The sequence below is a fragment of the Brassica napus genome, chromosome C8 (genome assembly GCF_020379485.1).
Source record: "Brassica napus cultivar Da-Ae chromosome C8, Da-Ae, whole genome shotgun sequence".
In the NCBI taxonomy this organism is placed as follows: Eukaryota; Viridiplantae; Streptophyta; class Magnoliopsida; order Brassicales; family Brassicaceae; genus Brassica; species Brassica napus.
This window is the reverse complement of record NC_063451.1, coordinates 43,615,111-43,632,785: the sequence shown is the minus strand read 5'-3', so window position 1 is coordinate 43,632,785 and position 17,675 is coordinate 43,615,111. Positions and strand designations below refer to the sequence as shown.

At 33.8% G+C, this 17,675-nt stretch overlaps 2 protein-coding genes and 1 long non-coding RNA gene across 5 annotated transcripts; 1 reads left to right on the top strand and 2 right to left on the bottom strand.

Moving 5' to 3' along the window:
* Window positions 1-837: 837 nt before the first annotated feature.
* On the bottom strand, window positions 838-2,477 carry LOC106413770 (ras-related protein RABG2). 2 transcript variants are annotated; one of them, XM_048765071.1, is made up of 7 exons: window positions 2,208-2,477; window positions 2,109-2,135; window positions 1,871-1,970; window positions 1,637-1,783; window positions 1,453-1,533; window positions 1,238-1,376; window positions 838-1,136 (listed from the first exon to the last, which is right to left on the bottom strand). In XM_048765071.1, the coding sequence occupies exons 1-7, from the start codon at window positions 2,261-2,263 to the stop codon at window positions 964-966; spliced, it is 723 nt and encodes a 240-aa protein (XP_048621028.1). In that variant the 5' UTR covers window positions 2,264-2,477; the 3' UTR covers window positions 838-963. The 2 variants fall into 2 exon arrangements, with proteins under 2 accessions (XP_048621028.1, XP_013709966.2); XM_013854512.3 differs by having other exon boundaries at window positions 1,238-1,383; window positions 2,208-2,451.
* Window positions 2,478-4,453: 1,976 nt separating this feature from the next.
* LOC106411840 lies at window positions 4,454-5,969 on the top strand. Of its 2 annotated transcripts, XR_007327209.1 has the most exons (3): window positions 4,541-4,923; window positions 5,021-5,295; window positions 5,511-5,969. It is a non-coding gene; the product is annotated as an uncharacterized LOC106411840 (long non-coding RNA). The 2 variants fall into 2 exon arrangements; XR_007327208.1 differs by lacking the exon at window positions 5,511-5,969 and having other exon boundaries at window positions 4,454-4,923; window positions 5,021-5,458.
* A 4,709-nt stretch (window positions 5,970-10,678) lies between these two features.
* Window positions 10,679-12,406, bottom strand: LOC106414487 (probable WRKY transcription factor 59). The gene is made up of 3 exons (XM_013855134.3): window positions 12,074-12,406; window positions 11,819-11,974; window positions 10,679-11,258 (listed from the first exon to the last, which is right to left on the bottom strand). Exons 1-3 carry the CDS (start codon window positions 12,292-12,294, stop codon window positions 11,042-11,044), a joined length of 594 nt encoding a protein of 197 aa, XP_013710588.2. The 5' UTR covers window positions 12,295-12,406; the 3' UTR covers window positions 10,679-11,041.
* Between the last annotated feature and the right edge of the window lie 5,269 nt (window positions 12,407-17,675).

Genomic DNA, 17,675 nt, shown 5'->3' with positions numbered 1-17,675 from the left:
AGATCAGACTGGGCTATTATCACACATACTGGGCCCGTATTACTTGGGCCCCAGTAAGGAGGGTTTAGGTTTCCATCAAATTTGGATCTTCTGGCCAATTAATAGGCGTTGACCGGTAAGTGAGTTTTGATGTCTGCTGAATAAGCGTGGAGGCTTGTCATGGTTTATATTTAATTTTATATATATATATTTTTTTTTTTTTGATAATCCAGTATCCGACCACTTTTGCGTGATCGACTAGCCACCGGGCCTAAGCCCATGCCATTACAGGATTTTTAAGCGTCCACTTAAGGGTCCCTGGTTACGCGAAGTGGTCTGGAGGGCGAGAGGCAGCCCATGTAAAACCTCTCGTGGCCAACGCGAATCGAACCCGGGACCGTATCGGAGCCGAAGCTCCCTCAAGTACCACTAGGCCAACTCGAGTTGGTTATTTATGATTATATGATTATTGAGCATATTTATGTTCAGTGTGTGCGATGCATGATCTCTCTTTTTTTTATTTGGGGTTAGATATCTCACTAAATGAGTTATTAGTTTGTATTTTGTATGATCAACATGTAATTCTCTACTCAAGTTTTTTCTTCCTTTCAATATAAGTATATAGTTAAAGCTAATGGGCGATTTTTAAAGTTGTATTTAAGCAACTTGACATTTCGGTCAAGTTAGCTAGGTCCAGGCGTCACTCCATTGCTCACGAGAGAGAGAGAGAAAGAGATTTATTGACTATATATAATTAAACCACCAACAACCAAAGTGTGTTTTCCTTTTAAATGCCAAACATGAACGTAGGCTTAAGAGAAAGGAAAAAAAAATAAATCAATGGAACACATATACATATAGGTCGAAAAATACCAAATGATTTGTATTGTATGAATGTAATTATAAATACAAACTTGAAATTTAATTTTAAAAAACTTCTACACTAATCACAACACTCAGGTCGTTGCATGTATTAGTTATTCGTTAATAAACCATGATGTAAACCGACATATAATTAAATAAAAATATTGAACACATAAGAGTTAATTTGGAGTAGATATTATTGATCAGATATGTTAAGTATGAATCAGCAAGAACAACGTCTTGACTGCCCCTCATGGATGTCTGCAAAAGATTCAGAAATAACTGGGATATATCTGCAAAATTCAAGGACAAAATAATCAAACATGAAACCTTATTAGAAAACAAAAAGAAAAACTAAAAGAGTCTATGAATCAAAGTTGATATAGAAACTCACATGTTTTGTTTAAGTTCACTGGAAAGAGTTTTCTGTGCAACACCCCAAAAAGCTTCATCCACATTAACATCTTCCTTCGCAGAGGTTTCATAGTACGGTATGTTTCCCTTTGCACCACACCATTCAATGGCTCTCTTGTCTGCAACCTGCACAAGTGAAATTAGGGTTTCTGATGGTGTCTAAAGAAGAGATTAATCAAGAATATATCGTCTTACAACTCGGTTGTTTCCGCCATCTACATCGGTTTTGTTCCCAATCAAAACAAAAGGGAACGTCTCAGGTTCCAAAGGATTTGCCTGGGAAGCATCAGTAAACGGAATCAAATTGATCAAACTTGGGAAAAATAAATACACAATAATTGTAACTTATGGGGCAAGAAATGAATGATTAGGGCAAAACCTGTTTGAGGAACTCAGAGTGCCAAGTATTGAGAGTTTCGAAAGATTTGAGATCGTTCACATCGTAGACAAGAACGCAACAATCAGCACCTCTATAGAAAGCGGCTCCTAGACTGTGAAATCTCTCTTGTCCAGCCGTATCCCATATCTAAAAAAAAAATTCAGAGTTTCATAAGATTTTTCTGCATTGAAAAATGTTTAACTTGTGAAACACGTATGATTTTATAATCTTTACTTGTAAAGTGACAGATTTATCTTCAATATGAAGCTCCTTGGTTACAAAATCTGCTCCGATCGTGGCCTTATATTGCCGGTTAAACTTCTTGTACACGTATCTTAAGTCACAAGTTAAGGTTTCTTACAAAGACCATCGAAACATAGATCTAACTTAGAGTTTGAGCATTAAACAAACCAATATTTAACGGAACTCAGACCAGTTTAGAAGTTTAAAAGGTAAGATTTAAAAAGGATACTGGTTCATCAATGAAGTTTTGCCTACCCTGCATAAATAAAGATTCAGAAAAAGAGAGAAGTCTCGAGAATCTTGAAGTAAAGTCTGAGAAACTTATTACCCGCTATCTCCGAGGAAAATGACTTTAAGCAATGTTCTGTTCTTCAAAGACTCCATTGTCGAGAAGCTCAAGATTCTATGAGATTCTTCTTTCTTTTGGTCTGCTGGAAAAGTTTCTTTTATGGTTTCTGGAAAGAGACAAAAATAAAGTCTACGAGATAGGTCTTTAATTTATGATCTTTCTTCTTCTGTCTTCTGGAAAAATAAAGAAAATCAGAAAAAGGGTTCTTTATCACGTGTTATGATATTGGTTGATAGGAAGAGAAACCATGTGAATCCTTTACCAACTAAAAGAAAATAGTTAGGCCAAGCCAGCGAATACGAATCCGAATCTGAAAACCAAGTCCAACTCAATCATTACTAAAGGTATATGAATATGTTTAGTATTTTAAATCATTTAATTTACAGGTAATAGACGACAAAAGTAAATCATGTAATTTACAGGAGAACTGAGTTGTCTTCTTCTGAACAATTTTCATTAAATTTCCTATAGTTAGTCGCCAATTATTTTGATAAGCTCATGATCGGCAAAGTATAATTATTTTGAGGACAAAGATATTTTAAATTTGGGTTACACACTGTGCTACGCTTTTGGGATAATCCATTTTATAGCACTAAATGCGTTTCTTTTGGGGATGACCGAATCAGTCGATAGCCGATAGGACATATAAATCAAAAATCAAAAGTCAATGGATACATGTACGAAGTTGTTAACATTTCGCTAATGTTTTGAAAACCGGACCGAATACCGACTCGGTATAGCTACCGATTGACTGGTTGGACCGGTTCAACCGGTCGAACCGGGTTTTCTGTTTCTAAGAATTAAATATATATAATTATATATTTACATCAAATAGACTTAAAAAAATAGTTTTTTTATTAACTACAAAAATAAATAATAAACATAAATCTAGCTATATATACGATAAAGTGAACACTATGTAAACTGAAATTGATAAAACCAAATGCTTAATCGTTCAGATTACCATATTTATTTATTCTTACAATTAAAATTCCAATTTTTATAAATATGGAAAAATAATAATAGTACATGAGATCTATTTTTTTTTTACATCATTTCTTATGAAATAAAATTAAAAAACTAATTAAATAGTGATAGTCAAACATTGATTTTGAAATACTAATTAAATTTTAATAACAACTAAAAACACATTAATTATATGTTAATCTTTTAGAACCGGATTTTGAAGTTGACCCGGGTCACCGGTTTTACCGGTTTTTTGCCATTTTTACCGGTTTTGTTCAAATCCGGGTTTCAAACCAAACCGGACTCGGCTTCTTCAACGAGTCACGGTCTGACCGGTTTGACCGGTCGGTCCGGTCCGGTTTTCAAAACCATGCATTTCGCTATTTTAACAATATTTAAAAGAGGAAGCCTTTGATAAAAAAATAAAGAGAAATATCATAGGATATCACTAATATTTTTTGTCGCAAATATAGACCATAAGGATCAAAATGACCAAAATGACCAAAATATTTCATTAAATAGGTAAATATACACTTATACCCCTAGATTAACTAATATAAACCTTATGATTTAGAGTTAATGGGTGGAGGTTTGAGATTAAGGTTTATAATTTTATAAAATAAAAAAAATATATTAAAATTTGAAAATAAAAATTTGAAAATAGTTTCAAAGAGTATTTTCGAATTACAAAAAGAAAATTTGAAAAAAAAAATTCAAAAAATTATTTTTATGAAAAACTTCGAATTTGAAAACATTTAATTTGAAACAATAAAAAAATTATTATTATTTTTATATATTTATTTGTTTGTATTTATATATCTAGGGTATTAGGATCTTTTTATCTATTAAATAAAATATTTTGGTCACTTTTCTTCTTGGAGTCTATTTTGTGACAAAAACTTGAAAATTGTTTATTTAGGAGAATTGCTCAAAAATAAATAAATGGGAAGTACCCCCAATATCTTTTCTTAAACCCGAAATGAAACATATAGCTTTATGAATTTAAAAACATAATATGTCCATTTGAAATGTGATCTATCAAAGTTTATTTTATGTATGCCCGTTGTTTTAAACATAAGTGGAAATATATGTATAAAAAAGTGGAAATATATGATAACATGCAGCTTTAAACCATAAATCTATCTATCTATCTATCTATTAATATAAAAAAGGGTTTTATCCTTCCTCCTTGCGCCACATAGGATGCCAGTTAGATAAGTCGTTGCCTCTCATCGCGACACATGTCCACTTAAAGTAAACGATGCGTTTCATTTAAATTATTATGCATACATGTGGGCTTCGTATTATTTTGGGCCCTAACTTTTTCACACTTTACCAGCCCGTACGGAAACACACCGTTTTGATATTAGGGTTGAACCCCTCTTCATCTCTGATATTTGAGATCGACACACAAACTGAGTTCTGAAAGCGTTGATTCGTCTTCACCAAAGTGGACAACGTAATCTAGGGTTCATCTTATTCTTCGATCCCTGAGCATCTTCACCAACAATGGAGTTTCTAGAGGATGCGTGAGTTGAATAGTCTTGAAGAATCTCTGTAAGAAGCTTCGATTGTGTCTTTACGCCTTCCTTTCTAATCTTTCGAAACGTTAATGGTTATTAATTCATCGCTTTAACAAACATCTTAATACCATCAACCCACGTCGAGCACGATCTGAGATTGATTCATCTTATCCCTCTGCAAGTCGGTCTCTCTGCACCTATAAAAGGTAAGCCATCTTTCCTTGAACATCATCCTCTCAATACGTGATAACACCAAAGTTAATTTATTATGTGAATGGCTAACTCATCAATCCTCTTCTTTAGTGGCTTCTCGAGCTGCGACACAAGAAGCTGCGATGAACGGAGTCCTCATTGGTTCGAATCAGCCCTAAGGACGACGGAGTCGCGGAGATCTCTGATCCCGTACCTCTCATTCCTCCTCTCGATATCTCTCGCTCATCATGGCCACTCTCTCTTCTTCTTATGATCTTAATCAGCTTTGAAATTGAACTTTGATATTGGATTACGGATTGTGGAGTTTTAGTTCGTCTACGAAATGAAATTGCATTCTTGACCTTCTGAATATTGCTTGATTGTCTGTAAGTCTTATTGGTTTGTCTATTTTAACATAAAAAGTTTATGTCTTGGATTGTTTGGGTTTAACCACACGCGCAAAATTGTTTTATGGCTCTGTTTGAGAGAAATTTAGTGTTTGTATCCATATGTGTTTCTGATGCCAAAAAGATAATTTTACGATGTTTATTTATGTCTTTTTGATGCCAAAAGATAATTTTCTGCCGTTATCTGTGTTTAGATAGAGGAGGATTACGTGGCTATGTGAGTAGATGGAGTTGAGATGAGGATGCTAGCTCTTACAGCTTTAGATGTTCTACGGTTCCTCAGATTTTTCAATCGATACAGGTTTTTGTGTTTTGAGTGAACTTTTGACGCTTAGGAAGTGAGGATATGCAAGAGTTCAGTGTGTAGCATGCAAGACAACAGATGAGTTATTGCAATAAGCTGGCTAAACTTGATGGAGTTCCATACCGTGATTTCACTGGATAGGTCTAGAGTTTTTTTTTGGAAAATAAAAAATTTAGTTTGCATCTTATTGAGGGGTTAACATGATAAACTCAAGCATCTTGCTTAGTTGTTGTTTGTCTTGCCCTGTGTGCTGTTCGCAGGAGAGGATTTGACTATTCCCTACGGGTTTGAATGTAAGGATAATGTTTGAGACCAACACACGAAACCCACCGGGTCTTATAAATGACAATGTCACTTACCAAATAACCAAAAGCATACTGCCAAAACGAAAACAATCACAAATTTAGCAAAACACCACTACAAAACTGCAGTGCAACATACCGTCCCAATATAAAAGCCACCCTCAAGAACTGCATACTAACCTCCCTGCAACCCATGTTAGTCAGGATAGTTGTTTGCTTGAACTCTGACCTCACAGCACCTTCTTTTTTTTTTTATCAACACCACAAGACTCACCTACAACAACTAAGACAATGGAATCAAAAGCAGAGTTTGAATGTTATTTGTTTGAATCATCAACCTTAAACTGTTACTAGTAAACCAATATAAACCCAGTAATATATTCTTACTTTTTAAAAATTAAGAATCACCCAACAATTATGTTAACGCTTAAAACACATTAACTATATTAAAAGGAACCGTTAAATTCCTTTAAAAAAAATTTCAGTCCACTATGGAAGGCACGAGATACCTTTATTGAACCAAATGACGTGTCGAACCCGGACATGAAACCATGACCATGGTTAACAAAAACTCAAAATACATGTGTTATAATGAAGCCATTACACAATCTACACGTCACATATCAAACATACAATAGTACAAGCTTCTGTTGGGGCGTTAGAATAGCACATAGAAAAAAAAAAGATTTTGAACAACCTAGCCATAACAAAGTACCGCTTGCAATCGTTTTAAAATTGTGCTTTAAGGTTTTAAGCAACAAATGCCACTGACCAACAAAGAAAGAACAGGTCTGGGAAACCGTGAGCTTACAACGTCTCTCAATTTTCTCAACACCAGTTTCAAGATCATAGAAAGTATAGACCATAAATAATGTAAACTTTTTTATTCTTTCATATGCATTTGTAAAATAAACAAAAGAGTTTTTTTGTTGGTTGAATAAATTTAACATTCAGTTCATAAAAAAGAAAATTTTCTCAACACCTCATAAACCGCACGTTGCAGCCCACGGCCGCAGTCAGAAATGCCGAAAGTCCTACACTGCACTGATTTAGGTGGAGAAATTATGGTGCGTATAATGCCAACTACAAGTTTGATTATGGAATATGTAACATGCTCCGATCTCCCAACGATGACAATGGCTGCATGTGACATAGATTCCATCTGAAATAACAAAAAGAAGTTCCACATGTAAGCTTATGTCAAAGCTTATGATCTCCTCATTTCTCACACAAATGAGGAAGTACAACAATGAGGCTGTTAAAATGGAGGACTAACCCGCCTAGATTCTAAATACATGGAGCATTAAACATCATTTTATAGAATGTAACCACCAAACTTCACAGTTCATGTTATTGCCGCACTTAAAACTTAAACGCAGGGTCATTGGAACTAATGTTCCAACAAACTCAAAATGGCGCCAAAGTATCACAAATAGAACTCCACAAATATATTTCAAATCTTATAATAAAGTCTGTAGGTAAACTTTCTTCAACATCCAGCAATTGCAAAAAAATAAATAAGACGTTAAACTTATACATCGATCCAAATTGGCACTTAAAAGTTAAAACAGAAACCTAACATAAAACCTAACATGTTATTTATAAATATCTAACAGTAACAATTAATATCATATTTTTGTGCTACTTGCTTTTTTTTAAAAAAATAACAAATTGGCTTTTCGAAGTGTTTAAATTGTAAAATCTAAGAAGAAATGTATTAAAAACTTGTATTAAATTCAAGAAAAGAAAATATTGTGAACAAAGTAAAATATTTTTATTCTTTTATGAATGGTTTTTATATAGTAACAAATATATAATTTCTATAAAAAAGGAATAATAAGATTTGTAGTAAAAATTATAATTAAAAATAAACTAAAAATTTCATTTAAATTTTAAATACATTTGTACTATTTCATGTATTATTTCGTTCATTTGCTTACCCTCTGACCCTAGTTTTAAATATTTTCATGTTAAGATATATAAACATGAAAATGAGAATGTGACTCCTCTGACGGTAGCAGAGATTCAGCACCTTCATCCTTTCAGGTGTGGAGCTGAGCTTGCTGCTAAGATGGCAGCCATTCCAACAGATGCAGAGATTAGAGAAACACTTTTTTCCCTTCCTAAGAATAAGGCGCCGGGACCGGATGGATTTACGGTAGAGTTCTTTACCTATTCATGGGATTTGGTAGGATCCGATGTGATTAATGCTGTCAAGGCCTTCTTCATCAACTCTGAACTTCCCCGCCAAGTGAATTCCACAGTTATCTCTCTCATACCAAAGGTTCCAGGGGCAGATAAGCTGTCAGATTTTCGCCCGATCTCTTTGTGTAATACTATTTACAAAGTCATTTCTAAAGTCATAGCTTCTCGCCTCCAAGTTTTGACACCTCTGGCTGTTCAAAGAAACCAGGTTGGCTTTGTCAAAGGAAGAAATCTATGCGAAAATGTGTTATTGGCTTCTGAACTAGTCTCAGATTTTAACAAGGAGGGTATTGTGAGCAGAGGATGTCTCCAAATAGATATCACAAAGGCTTATGATAATGTAGATTGGAGGTTTTTGCTTAACATATTGGATGCTTTTGAGCTACCTGCGATGTTGAAAAACTGGATCGAATTATGCATTTCTTCTCCGCATTATTCGGTTGCTTTAAATGGAGAATTGGTTGGTTTCTTCCAAGGGAAGAAAGGACTGCGTCAGGGCGATCCGATCTCATCATCGCTCTTTGTTATTGTCATGGACATCCTCTACAAACAGCTTGATCAAGCTGCTCTGTCTCATCTATTTGTTCCCCACCCGAAGGCTCTTGACCCGTTGGTAACTCATTTGAGCTTTGCAGATGATATGCTCATTTTCTTTAATGGTGAAGAGAGTTCTCTGCAGGCTATTCTTGAAATTCTTCATAAGTTCTACCAAGTATCGGGGTTGGGGCTAAACTTGAGCAAATCATCTTTGTTCTTGGACGGTGGAAATGCGGTCATTTTGAAAGAGTTAGCAGACAAGTTTGGCCTCTCTTCAGGGTCTTTTCCTGTTAAGTATCTGGGGCTGCCTCTTATTCCCTAAAGAATGAACAGAAGTGATTATCAGGGGCCCCTGGTGGATAAAGTTCTCAGCAGGATCTCGTGGTGGACTAATAGACATTTGTCATTTGCTGGTAGGCTTCAGCTAATTTTGGGCTGCTGTTTTCCCATTGCCTAAGGGTTGCATTGATTGTCTTGAGAGAATCTGCAACGCTTTCTTATGGACTGGACAAGGAATTTCTGCAAGGAACGCCAAAGTATCTTGGGAGTCAGTTTGTACCCCAAAGAAGGCAAGTGGTTTGGGGCTAAGAAGGTTGGGAGATGCGAATCAGATCTTCACTCTTAAGCTTATATGGCTGTTGTTTGCGGGAACTGGCTCCCTTTGGGTTGCTTGGATCAAGGCTAATACTATAGCTGACCGACCGTTTTGGGACTATGACTTCTCAAGCACTGGATCCTCGCTGTGGAGATGTATAGTTAAACAACGAGAAGTTGCTAGACCTTTCTCGACGTGTCAAGTTCGTTCCGGTACTTCGGTTTTGTTTTGGCATGACAACTGGACGGGACTGGGCCCTTTAATACATATTTCAGGGGCCATTGGACCGAGCATAACAGGATTGGGGTCTATGATCACAGTTAGTCAGGCTGTTTCTAGGGGTGCTTGGTCCATCCCGAGAAGTAGGCACCCAGCGTGTCTCCCATCTCTGCCAACCGAGCTGAATACTTCACACCCAGATGTTTTCTTATGGCGTAACTCACCTGATTCCCCTTCATCCACGTTCTCTTCGTCCATGACTTGGAAATCTATACATCCGGATCCTCCTCCTGTGGACTGGTACTCTTCTGCTTGGAATAGACTTCCAACTAGAGACAGGTTGATTAGTTGGGGAATGAGTGTGCCTCCTCTGCGTCCACTCTGTGGTTTGGGTGATGAAACAAGAAACCATTTATTCTTCCTCTGCCCATACTCCCTGGAATTGTGGAATAAGCTTTTTCTCACAAGTTCAGTGACACCTCCAATGGATTTTGAGGTCTGTCTTATATGGCTCAAGTCATCTTCTTTAAACTTATATTTCAAGCGGCAGTATACGTCTTGTGGAAAGAAAGGAATTTCCGAATTCATAGTTCATCATCTCGTCTGGCTCTTTCACTTTTCAAAGAAATACAGCTTAATCTGAGAGCAAAATTGTATGGTTTGGATCAAAAAGAATTGTTAAAGCGGAATACAGACTATCGACCTTCTCAGCTAGAAGCTAGCTATCTTCAACTATGGTTTCGAGACTTTCAGCCTTAGAAATTTCGAGGGTCCTCTTATGCTCCTCTTCGATATTGACTGCTTGATGCACAAGCTTTTTCTTCTTAGTTATGTAACTCTTTTATGTTTTTACTTTCATCTTCGATTGTTATGGTTTTTGGAAACGATGTCTCCTTTGGAAAGGAGAAGAAAGATGAATAAGATGGATATTAAAGTAAAAAAAAAAAAAAAAAAAAAAAAGATATATAAATATTTTTTAAGGAAATGTCTGCATTAGTATTGACAAAAACGAAATTGTAAATGGCTACTCTCCGTGTGTTCACAATTTCTATGGTTGGTTGTTCATAACTCTGTGACAAAAAAAAGGTTGTTCATAACTCATTGTACAGAGTTTTATATTAGTATCAGTTTGGAAAAGGTTGTTTGCTATGTGTAACAAACAGTCACAGCCTAGATGTTATGTTACATCCAAAATCCTACCCGACTCAGGTGAGATACAACTGGATGGTGATTTGCTAGGGGTAGTGAATTGTGACGGTGGTTTCATGCTTGGTAATAATTCAGGTAGGTGCATATTGGGTGTTAAACGGGTCTTCAGATTCATGTAGTTTTCGGCTAAGATCCATCCTTACGAGATTCACATTAGTAAACTATTAACAAAAATAGTCTGTCTCATGTGCAAATAGTTAAGTATATGCAAAAACAAGTATCATACAAAATGATTTCCATCACACCACCCCAATTAAGTACATTACAAAACCGACACAACAATGCATATGCGGATACATTACGATGATGATATATTCTATATACACATCTATATACACAAACTTGTAAGTATGGTCATGGAGCGGAATGTGAATAACTATAAGTACGTGTCTGGAAAGACAAAGTGTTGAGAGAGGTAAGATCAAAGTCGTCTGAATCGCAATATACCACAGACGGGCTTGGGTGGTTATGTCTCCCTTCATAGGTTGTCAATACATATTCCGGATTGCTCGTATCTCTCTCGATCTTCTTCTTCACGATGCAATTGGGGTTCGAACACTTGTGATAATGCCTGTTTGAAATAATTAACAGCAATCATTTAGTATAACTCTGTAAGATTCTATATGATTTGTAATGTAGTGTTTTGATTATAATCAGTTATACAAAACGCATAGTGTGTTAATAAAAAATGTTAGCACAACGATAACAATATCGTGGTTTATATGTCCACTTGAAATCAAAGATAACATACAACAAAGAACTTAAGTTTGATATTCTTAAGTGTTAATTGTTATACGCTTAGATCACAACTTGCGAGGAGTGGGCAGACATCAAATTAGAGCATATAAACATTTTTAAGTTAACAGAATTGATCCTTGAAAAATTAATTAGTTTGTATTTAGTAAAGGTCAATTAATTATTATAGTATATATATGCCTTACATATTGTATATATAGGACACATGTCCACATGAAAATATAACACCAACACACACCGATATGTATATATAACACACATAGTGATCAAGTTGTCGACTAAACTTTAAATATATAGCATGTACAAGCTAGTCAATAATCAGAAATAGTTATGAATCATTATGCATCCTAAACGAAGTTAGAAACAATGATTTACCTCGGAAATGGATTACCCCTTATTGGTTTCTTGCCGTACTTCCTCCATTTGTATCCGTCATCTAAAGCAATTTCTTTAACTGATTTCGTTTTAAACACGTGAATAACCTGATCATCTTTGTGTCTTTTCCTCTTCTTTTTCTCATCTTTGTCCCCTCTGCATAAAATTATCATAGTTTGAAACATATCACTGTTATTATAACATTCATCAACAACAAACCATATGCTAAAATGTATGATATAAAAGTTGACTTACATTTCAAAGCTAATAGGCGAGGTAGCTAGGCTTGTTTGAAACGGGCTTGCGACTTCTGTAGCCAGTAATTTCTCTGATGAAGTCCAACTCAAAGTGGGCGAGTGATCCCCGAGGTTGATTCCTTCCATGATCATCTGAAAAGCGTCATCATCATAATCATCGAATTTGAAAGTTTCACCGAAATCTGTGAAATCAGGGTTAATGTTTGAAGGGTAGATCATTTTCTTTGTTCAAGAATGTTGTATAGTGTTGTTGGCGCTGTTGAAAGCTAAGAGGAGAGGGATCTTGTTAAGCAGATGTACTATTTATAGTATACATTAGGATAAAGGAAAAAAAATATCACTAAAGTCTATTTGCATTTAAATAAGCAATAAAATAACTTTCATAGCTACTTTACGGTAGAATCAACGAACCTTCTTGAATGGAATAAGATATAAGAGCATCGTTATCTAGGGTTTCTTATAGCTGGGTTTTTAGAGGAATATTTTTTTTAATTTTTAATTAAAAAGTTAAGAAACTGTTTCTTAAATTACTACTCTAACGACAAGTAATTTTTTTATTATTTTCCTTTTACGCAAAAATCGTAATATTTGATTAATAATTAACAGAGCTTTTTTTTTTGAGAAAGGGCTTACTTATTAACAGATTAACAGAGCTTTACATGCATCATGAAAGCCCAGCTACATGTAGCAAATTGTAGTGAAGTTTATTTAACTTCGTAGTTGACAATTTCTTATAATCATGTTTTGTGGACAGCGTCAAAACTAGTATCTATGGATTCTTTGATGCAAACTGAAGATAACTTTGAGACCACGTCTCGTGAGTCTTTCGAACTTTGGCCTACTCAAAATAGTGGCAACCGTTGTGTTATTATAACCATCGAAAATGATAGTATTTAATAAGATATCTTTTAGAGATTTTAACTTTTACAGATCTTATGCTTATAGGGCAAGTAGTTCCATTATTATCTTATTTTATTTTATTTATTTATTGTAAACATGGCCTTATAGGGCAAGTAGTCGTTTAAATCTGTTTTTTTTTAATCATGGTCAAGCAGCAACCTTTGCATGCGTCGCCAAAGTAATATATAATCAACACCAATCACGTTAAGTAGGAGTTATTGGTTGTTGTATTTTAATGGATTTGAAAATCCGAACTAAATCTAGTGTTATTTGTTCTATGATTTTAAAATCTGTATTAAAATCACGTGTTATTGGTTTAATGATTCATAAATTCTATATCAAATCAAGTGTTATTCAATCGTACGGATTTACTAATATATTTGATTTTATAATGGATTTGAATAGATTTGTTTGAATTTTTTAGTTAAAAATACAAAGACTCAAATCCGAGGAAAAACCTCCGGATTTGTATATTTCACTTGGATTTATAAATACTATATGGATTTCTAAATCAATCAAAATATATAAACCAATAACACCTCCTAAGAATATCCCTTATATATTTTTTTAAAAAAGTATTGTGATAAATGTATTCACACTATAATAAACACGTGGCAGCTTCACAATGATTTGATAATAAGTATGCTAACGCGTTCACAAACGTGTTCACACTATGTACTTTGCGTTTTTTTTAAATATAAAACTCATATACATTGTTCCAATAAAACTCTGAATTTTTCGGTTCGAATAAAAATAGATAACGAATCAAATGTCAAACTATATATATATTATTTTTATTGTTTACGGATAAAGTTGAGCAAAATATTCATAAATTTTGATTCGATTCGTTATCCGTTTTGATTTGAACAAAAAAATCTAGATATCCGTAACTCTACGAAACAAATCAAATCAAATACTTAAATACAATATCCAAAAAATAATCAAATCATAAATACCAATATTTTTAGGAACAAATATCTAATTCAATCTGTTATATGCATATATATACATATATGTAAAGAATTATATATATATGTTATATATATTATACTTTATATCAGTTTTACAATATTTTTATGAATTAAATTTATTATATTAGGTACTAGAATTTAAAAAGTTAAATAATGTTTTATTTTATTAATACAATTTTATTATTAAAATTTTCAATTATTTTTAAAATTTTATTTTATTTACGGATCAAATAGGATATTCTTTAAAATTCTACAACATTTCGGATATCCGAGTCACCGAATATCTAGGTGGCGAAAGATCGAATCGACACGAATGCTTTCAAATACCCAAATATTCGATTTGTGTCCACCCCTATTTACGGATACATTTTTTATATGAAAAAATGACTAATGTCAAGGCCTTTTTTATTTTAAATTAATTTTAATTTTATCTTTCATGTATTATTTTGAAAAAATATCTTTTAATATTAATTAATAATATATTTATATATTTGTCAACTATTTTTATATACTTTTTACATACACGTACATGTGCACCTTGATGTAAGCACCTTGTAACTAAGTATTCACTACAACTGAAGTATCTAATTTTTTTGAAAGTTGAAATATTTTTCTTAATACTTCTTTCACTACCAACCAAATTGTAGTGAAATGATTTGTCTTAATAATTTCTTTTTCTTTTTCTTAAACTATTATATGTTTAGAAACTATAATATGAAACTATTGGTTTGACATGACGACTATCTAAAATTCATAAAATGAAAATAAATAAATAATATTAATTTTTGGTTTTTACAGGAAAAAACCAAAAAATCAAACATTTTAACTGAATAAACTAAAATGAATATTAATTTTAAATAATAGTTATATTTTAGAAGATTAAAAACAAAAAAAAAACTTAAAACCGAACAAATATCCAGATTAAACAGATTTAATGTCTTTTTATTAAAAATAACGAAACTAATAATCACATCTCGCGAAAGCCGCGGATTATTAGCTAGTTAATAACTAAAACTGTTACCATCATTGATGATTTTGCTCTTTTAGCCATTGGTTAACTATACAACTATCCTTTAACTAAAATTTTAAATGATAGTAATTTATTTAAAAGCTTGTGAATGTGTAAAGTGCGACTTTCAACATTTTGAATTTATAATACAAATTTTGGATTTATATATTCGAGCAAACCAATGTCGAGCCGTAATAGTTGCAATATATTTTATTGCATGTTGGGATTTTAAGTGTAGGCTCACTAGTTACTTCGTCGCCTCTTTTTTTAATATGGTCTGAGGCAAATGACGTCAGAGAGATGACGTTCATCGGCTTACGTCGCCTCATTTTCCGTTTGCCGGAGCCAAATTAATTAGTTTTAATACGGAACCTGTCGTTGATAGGCGGAGTTGTGAAGGCACATGATCGATCAACAACGATGCTCGTGATCGCCACGTAGAAAGCCTCCTTTCTGGGACCCACATAATAGCATATTCCTCGTTTGTGATCTTTGTCCGAGAAACTTACAAGCGAAAGAGATTTGGATGCTTTTTAAATAAAATTAACGTACTTAAAAAAAACTCTGCCTTAAGTCTAATTACCTCACCATCAACTATGGTTGATTAAATTAAACATCCCTATTTTTCTTAAGCTTTGGTTGAATTATTAAATATCTCAAAGGGTCGAACCATTCTTTGTGTTTTAGAAATATCCATGTTGGTACTTAGCAAAAAAAAAAACCCATGTTGCACGTAGTCACGTTGACTCATTCGCTTTAAGTGTGAAATCCACATCTCCGAGTACTGACTGATTATGAAGAATGTTCTGAACTCTATCATTAATATTTGATTATTACATAGATACTTATATACATGGAAAGAAACATAATTAAGGGGAGAATATGTATACATTCAAGAAATACATAAGATTGATTTTATGAGACCATGGAGAATTGTGGTTATCGTGAATTATTATCTTTGAAATTCTTAATATGTTCTCCCGTATTCTTTTTTTTATTTTGAATTATATATGGGTATCATGGCCTCACAGAAATGGTCCAGACTAGCGACTGTTACCATGTGTTGGTCCTCTGTCCCTGGTGATGCCGAAATGTTAATTCTCTGGTGTCCGGGACTCGAACCATGGTAGTTTCACCGTATTGAGTTTTTGCCTCAAGTTAATCACCACCAGACCACAAGCCATGGTTTGTTCTCTCATATTCAAGATGGTGATAAAGTGAAGATGTAAACAACCGCGCGATTAGAATTGAATACAGTGTAATTTTAGCAGAAAAGGTCTTGTACTTGAATAATACGGCCGGTTGGACGGACGATTCATAGTTAAATGGCAATGTTGACCTATGAAAATGCTTCAAGAACACATGTGCGTGAAAATTGAAGGAATCATACAGGTTAGAAGAAGTCTTGGACTATTAAATACAATGATCAATATGAATTATAGACAAAACATGTAGTGAGAAAGCATAAAGCATATAACTTATAAGAGTCGTAAACGACTTTATTGTGAAGTACTTTGGGATGAATAGAAGTGTTACATCTATTTTTATCTTAAAAATATGATAGGATTGGAAATATTGCAGAAGTAGCTTAATTTAAGCATGTACTTTGGTGGAGCCACAATGCAAAATTGTTGACTATGCAACTTCCATTAGTTGAGAGAATAGAACTCACATTAGTTCTTAGTCAGCTAGGCAACTTTCACTTGCAGTCCAACTGCAAATAAGCAGCTCAATAATCTATAGCCTTATGAATTTTCGGATGTCAACCTTCCCAAACAGTGCATCACATCAATTTTTTTATTTTGGTGCAAGTGCATCACATCAATTAATAAGCTATGTTCCACTTTCTTGTGGTCTAGCCCATCTTTCAACCCCCACAAAGCTAAGATTGCCTGGAAGATGTCTGCAAACAAAGAATGCAAACGAAGAAGAGAGGTTTATAACTAAGAAGTATTTTTATGTCTTAGGCCGTGTTTGGTCGAAAAAGGCTGAAATGGGATGTCCATGTTTTCAATCGGTCGTATGAGGGTATTGCGGACTGGTTGCTCTGAGTTGTTGAAAATCTACGAACCTTCAACCACATCAAGGAAGTGGTGTCTATGATCGATTGATTGGTTTACGCCTCCAGATTTATTTCTTTTCTTTCATTTTTGCTTCAGTTTCAATTAGTTTTGCCTATTTCCTAACGATGTACCTAGAAAACTCCTAAAACATTACAAACACCATATGGATTCAAAAACCCAATAAAACTCAATCTTTTTTTTTTTGATCAAAACCCAATAAAACTCAATCTAAGATTTTAAAAATGGTTTGATAAAAAAAAGATTTTAAAAATGGTTAAAAATCCCAAAACAGGATATATCAACACTAAAAAATCACTTGGATTTAAGCATGCATAAATAATCACCCATAAGGAAAAAAATTTAGAAAAATGAAACTATGAAACTCATGATCTGATTGGTAATGGCTGTAGCTTTAAAAATTTTGCTGTAAAAAAAATCTGTAAATTTTTTGCTGTGGCTTTAGATTTTATTGCTGTAGAATTTTATGGAAATCACTAAAAAATTGCTTTGGATATTTGGCTCTGCAGAGCACTTGTACAGCTGTAGGTTATTTCAAGAGCTGTGATTTCAAAAAAAAATTTAAAATTTGATTGCTCTGAATTTGGTGCTTTAGAAATAAATAGGGTTGTGGACAGCACCTATAGCAACTACCAATCA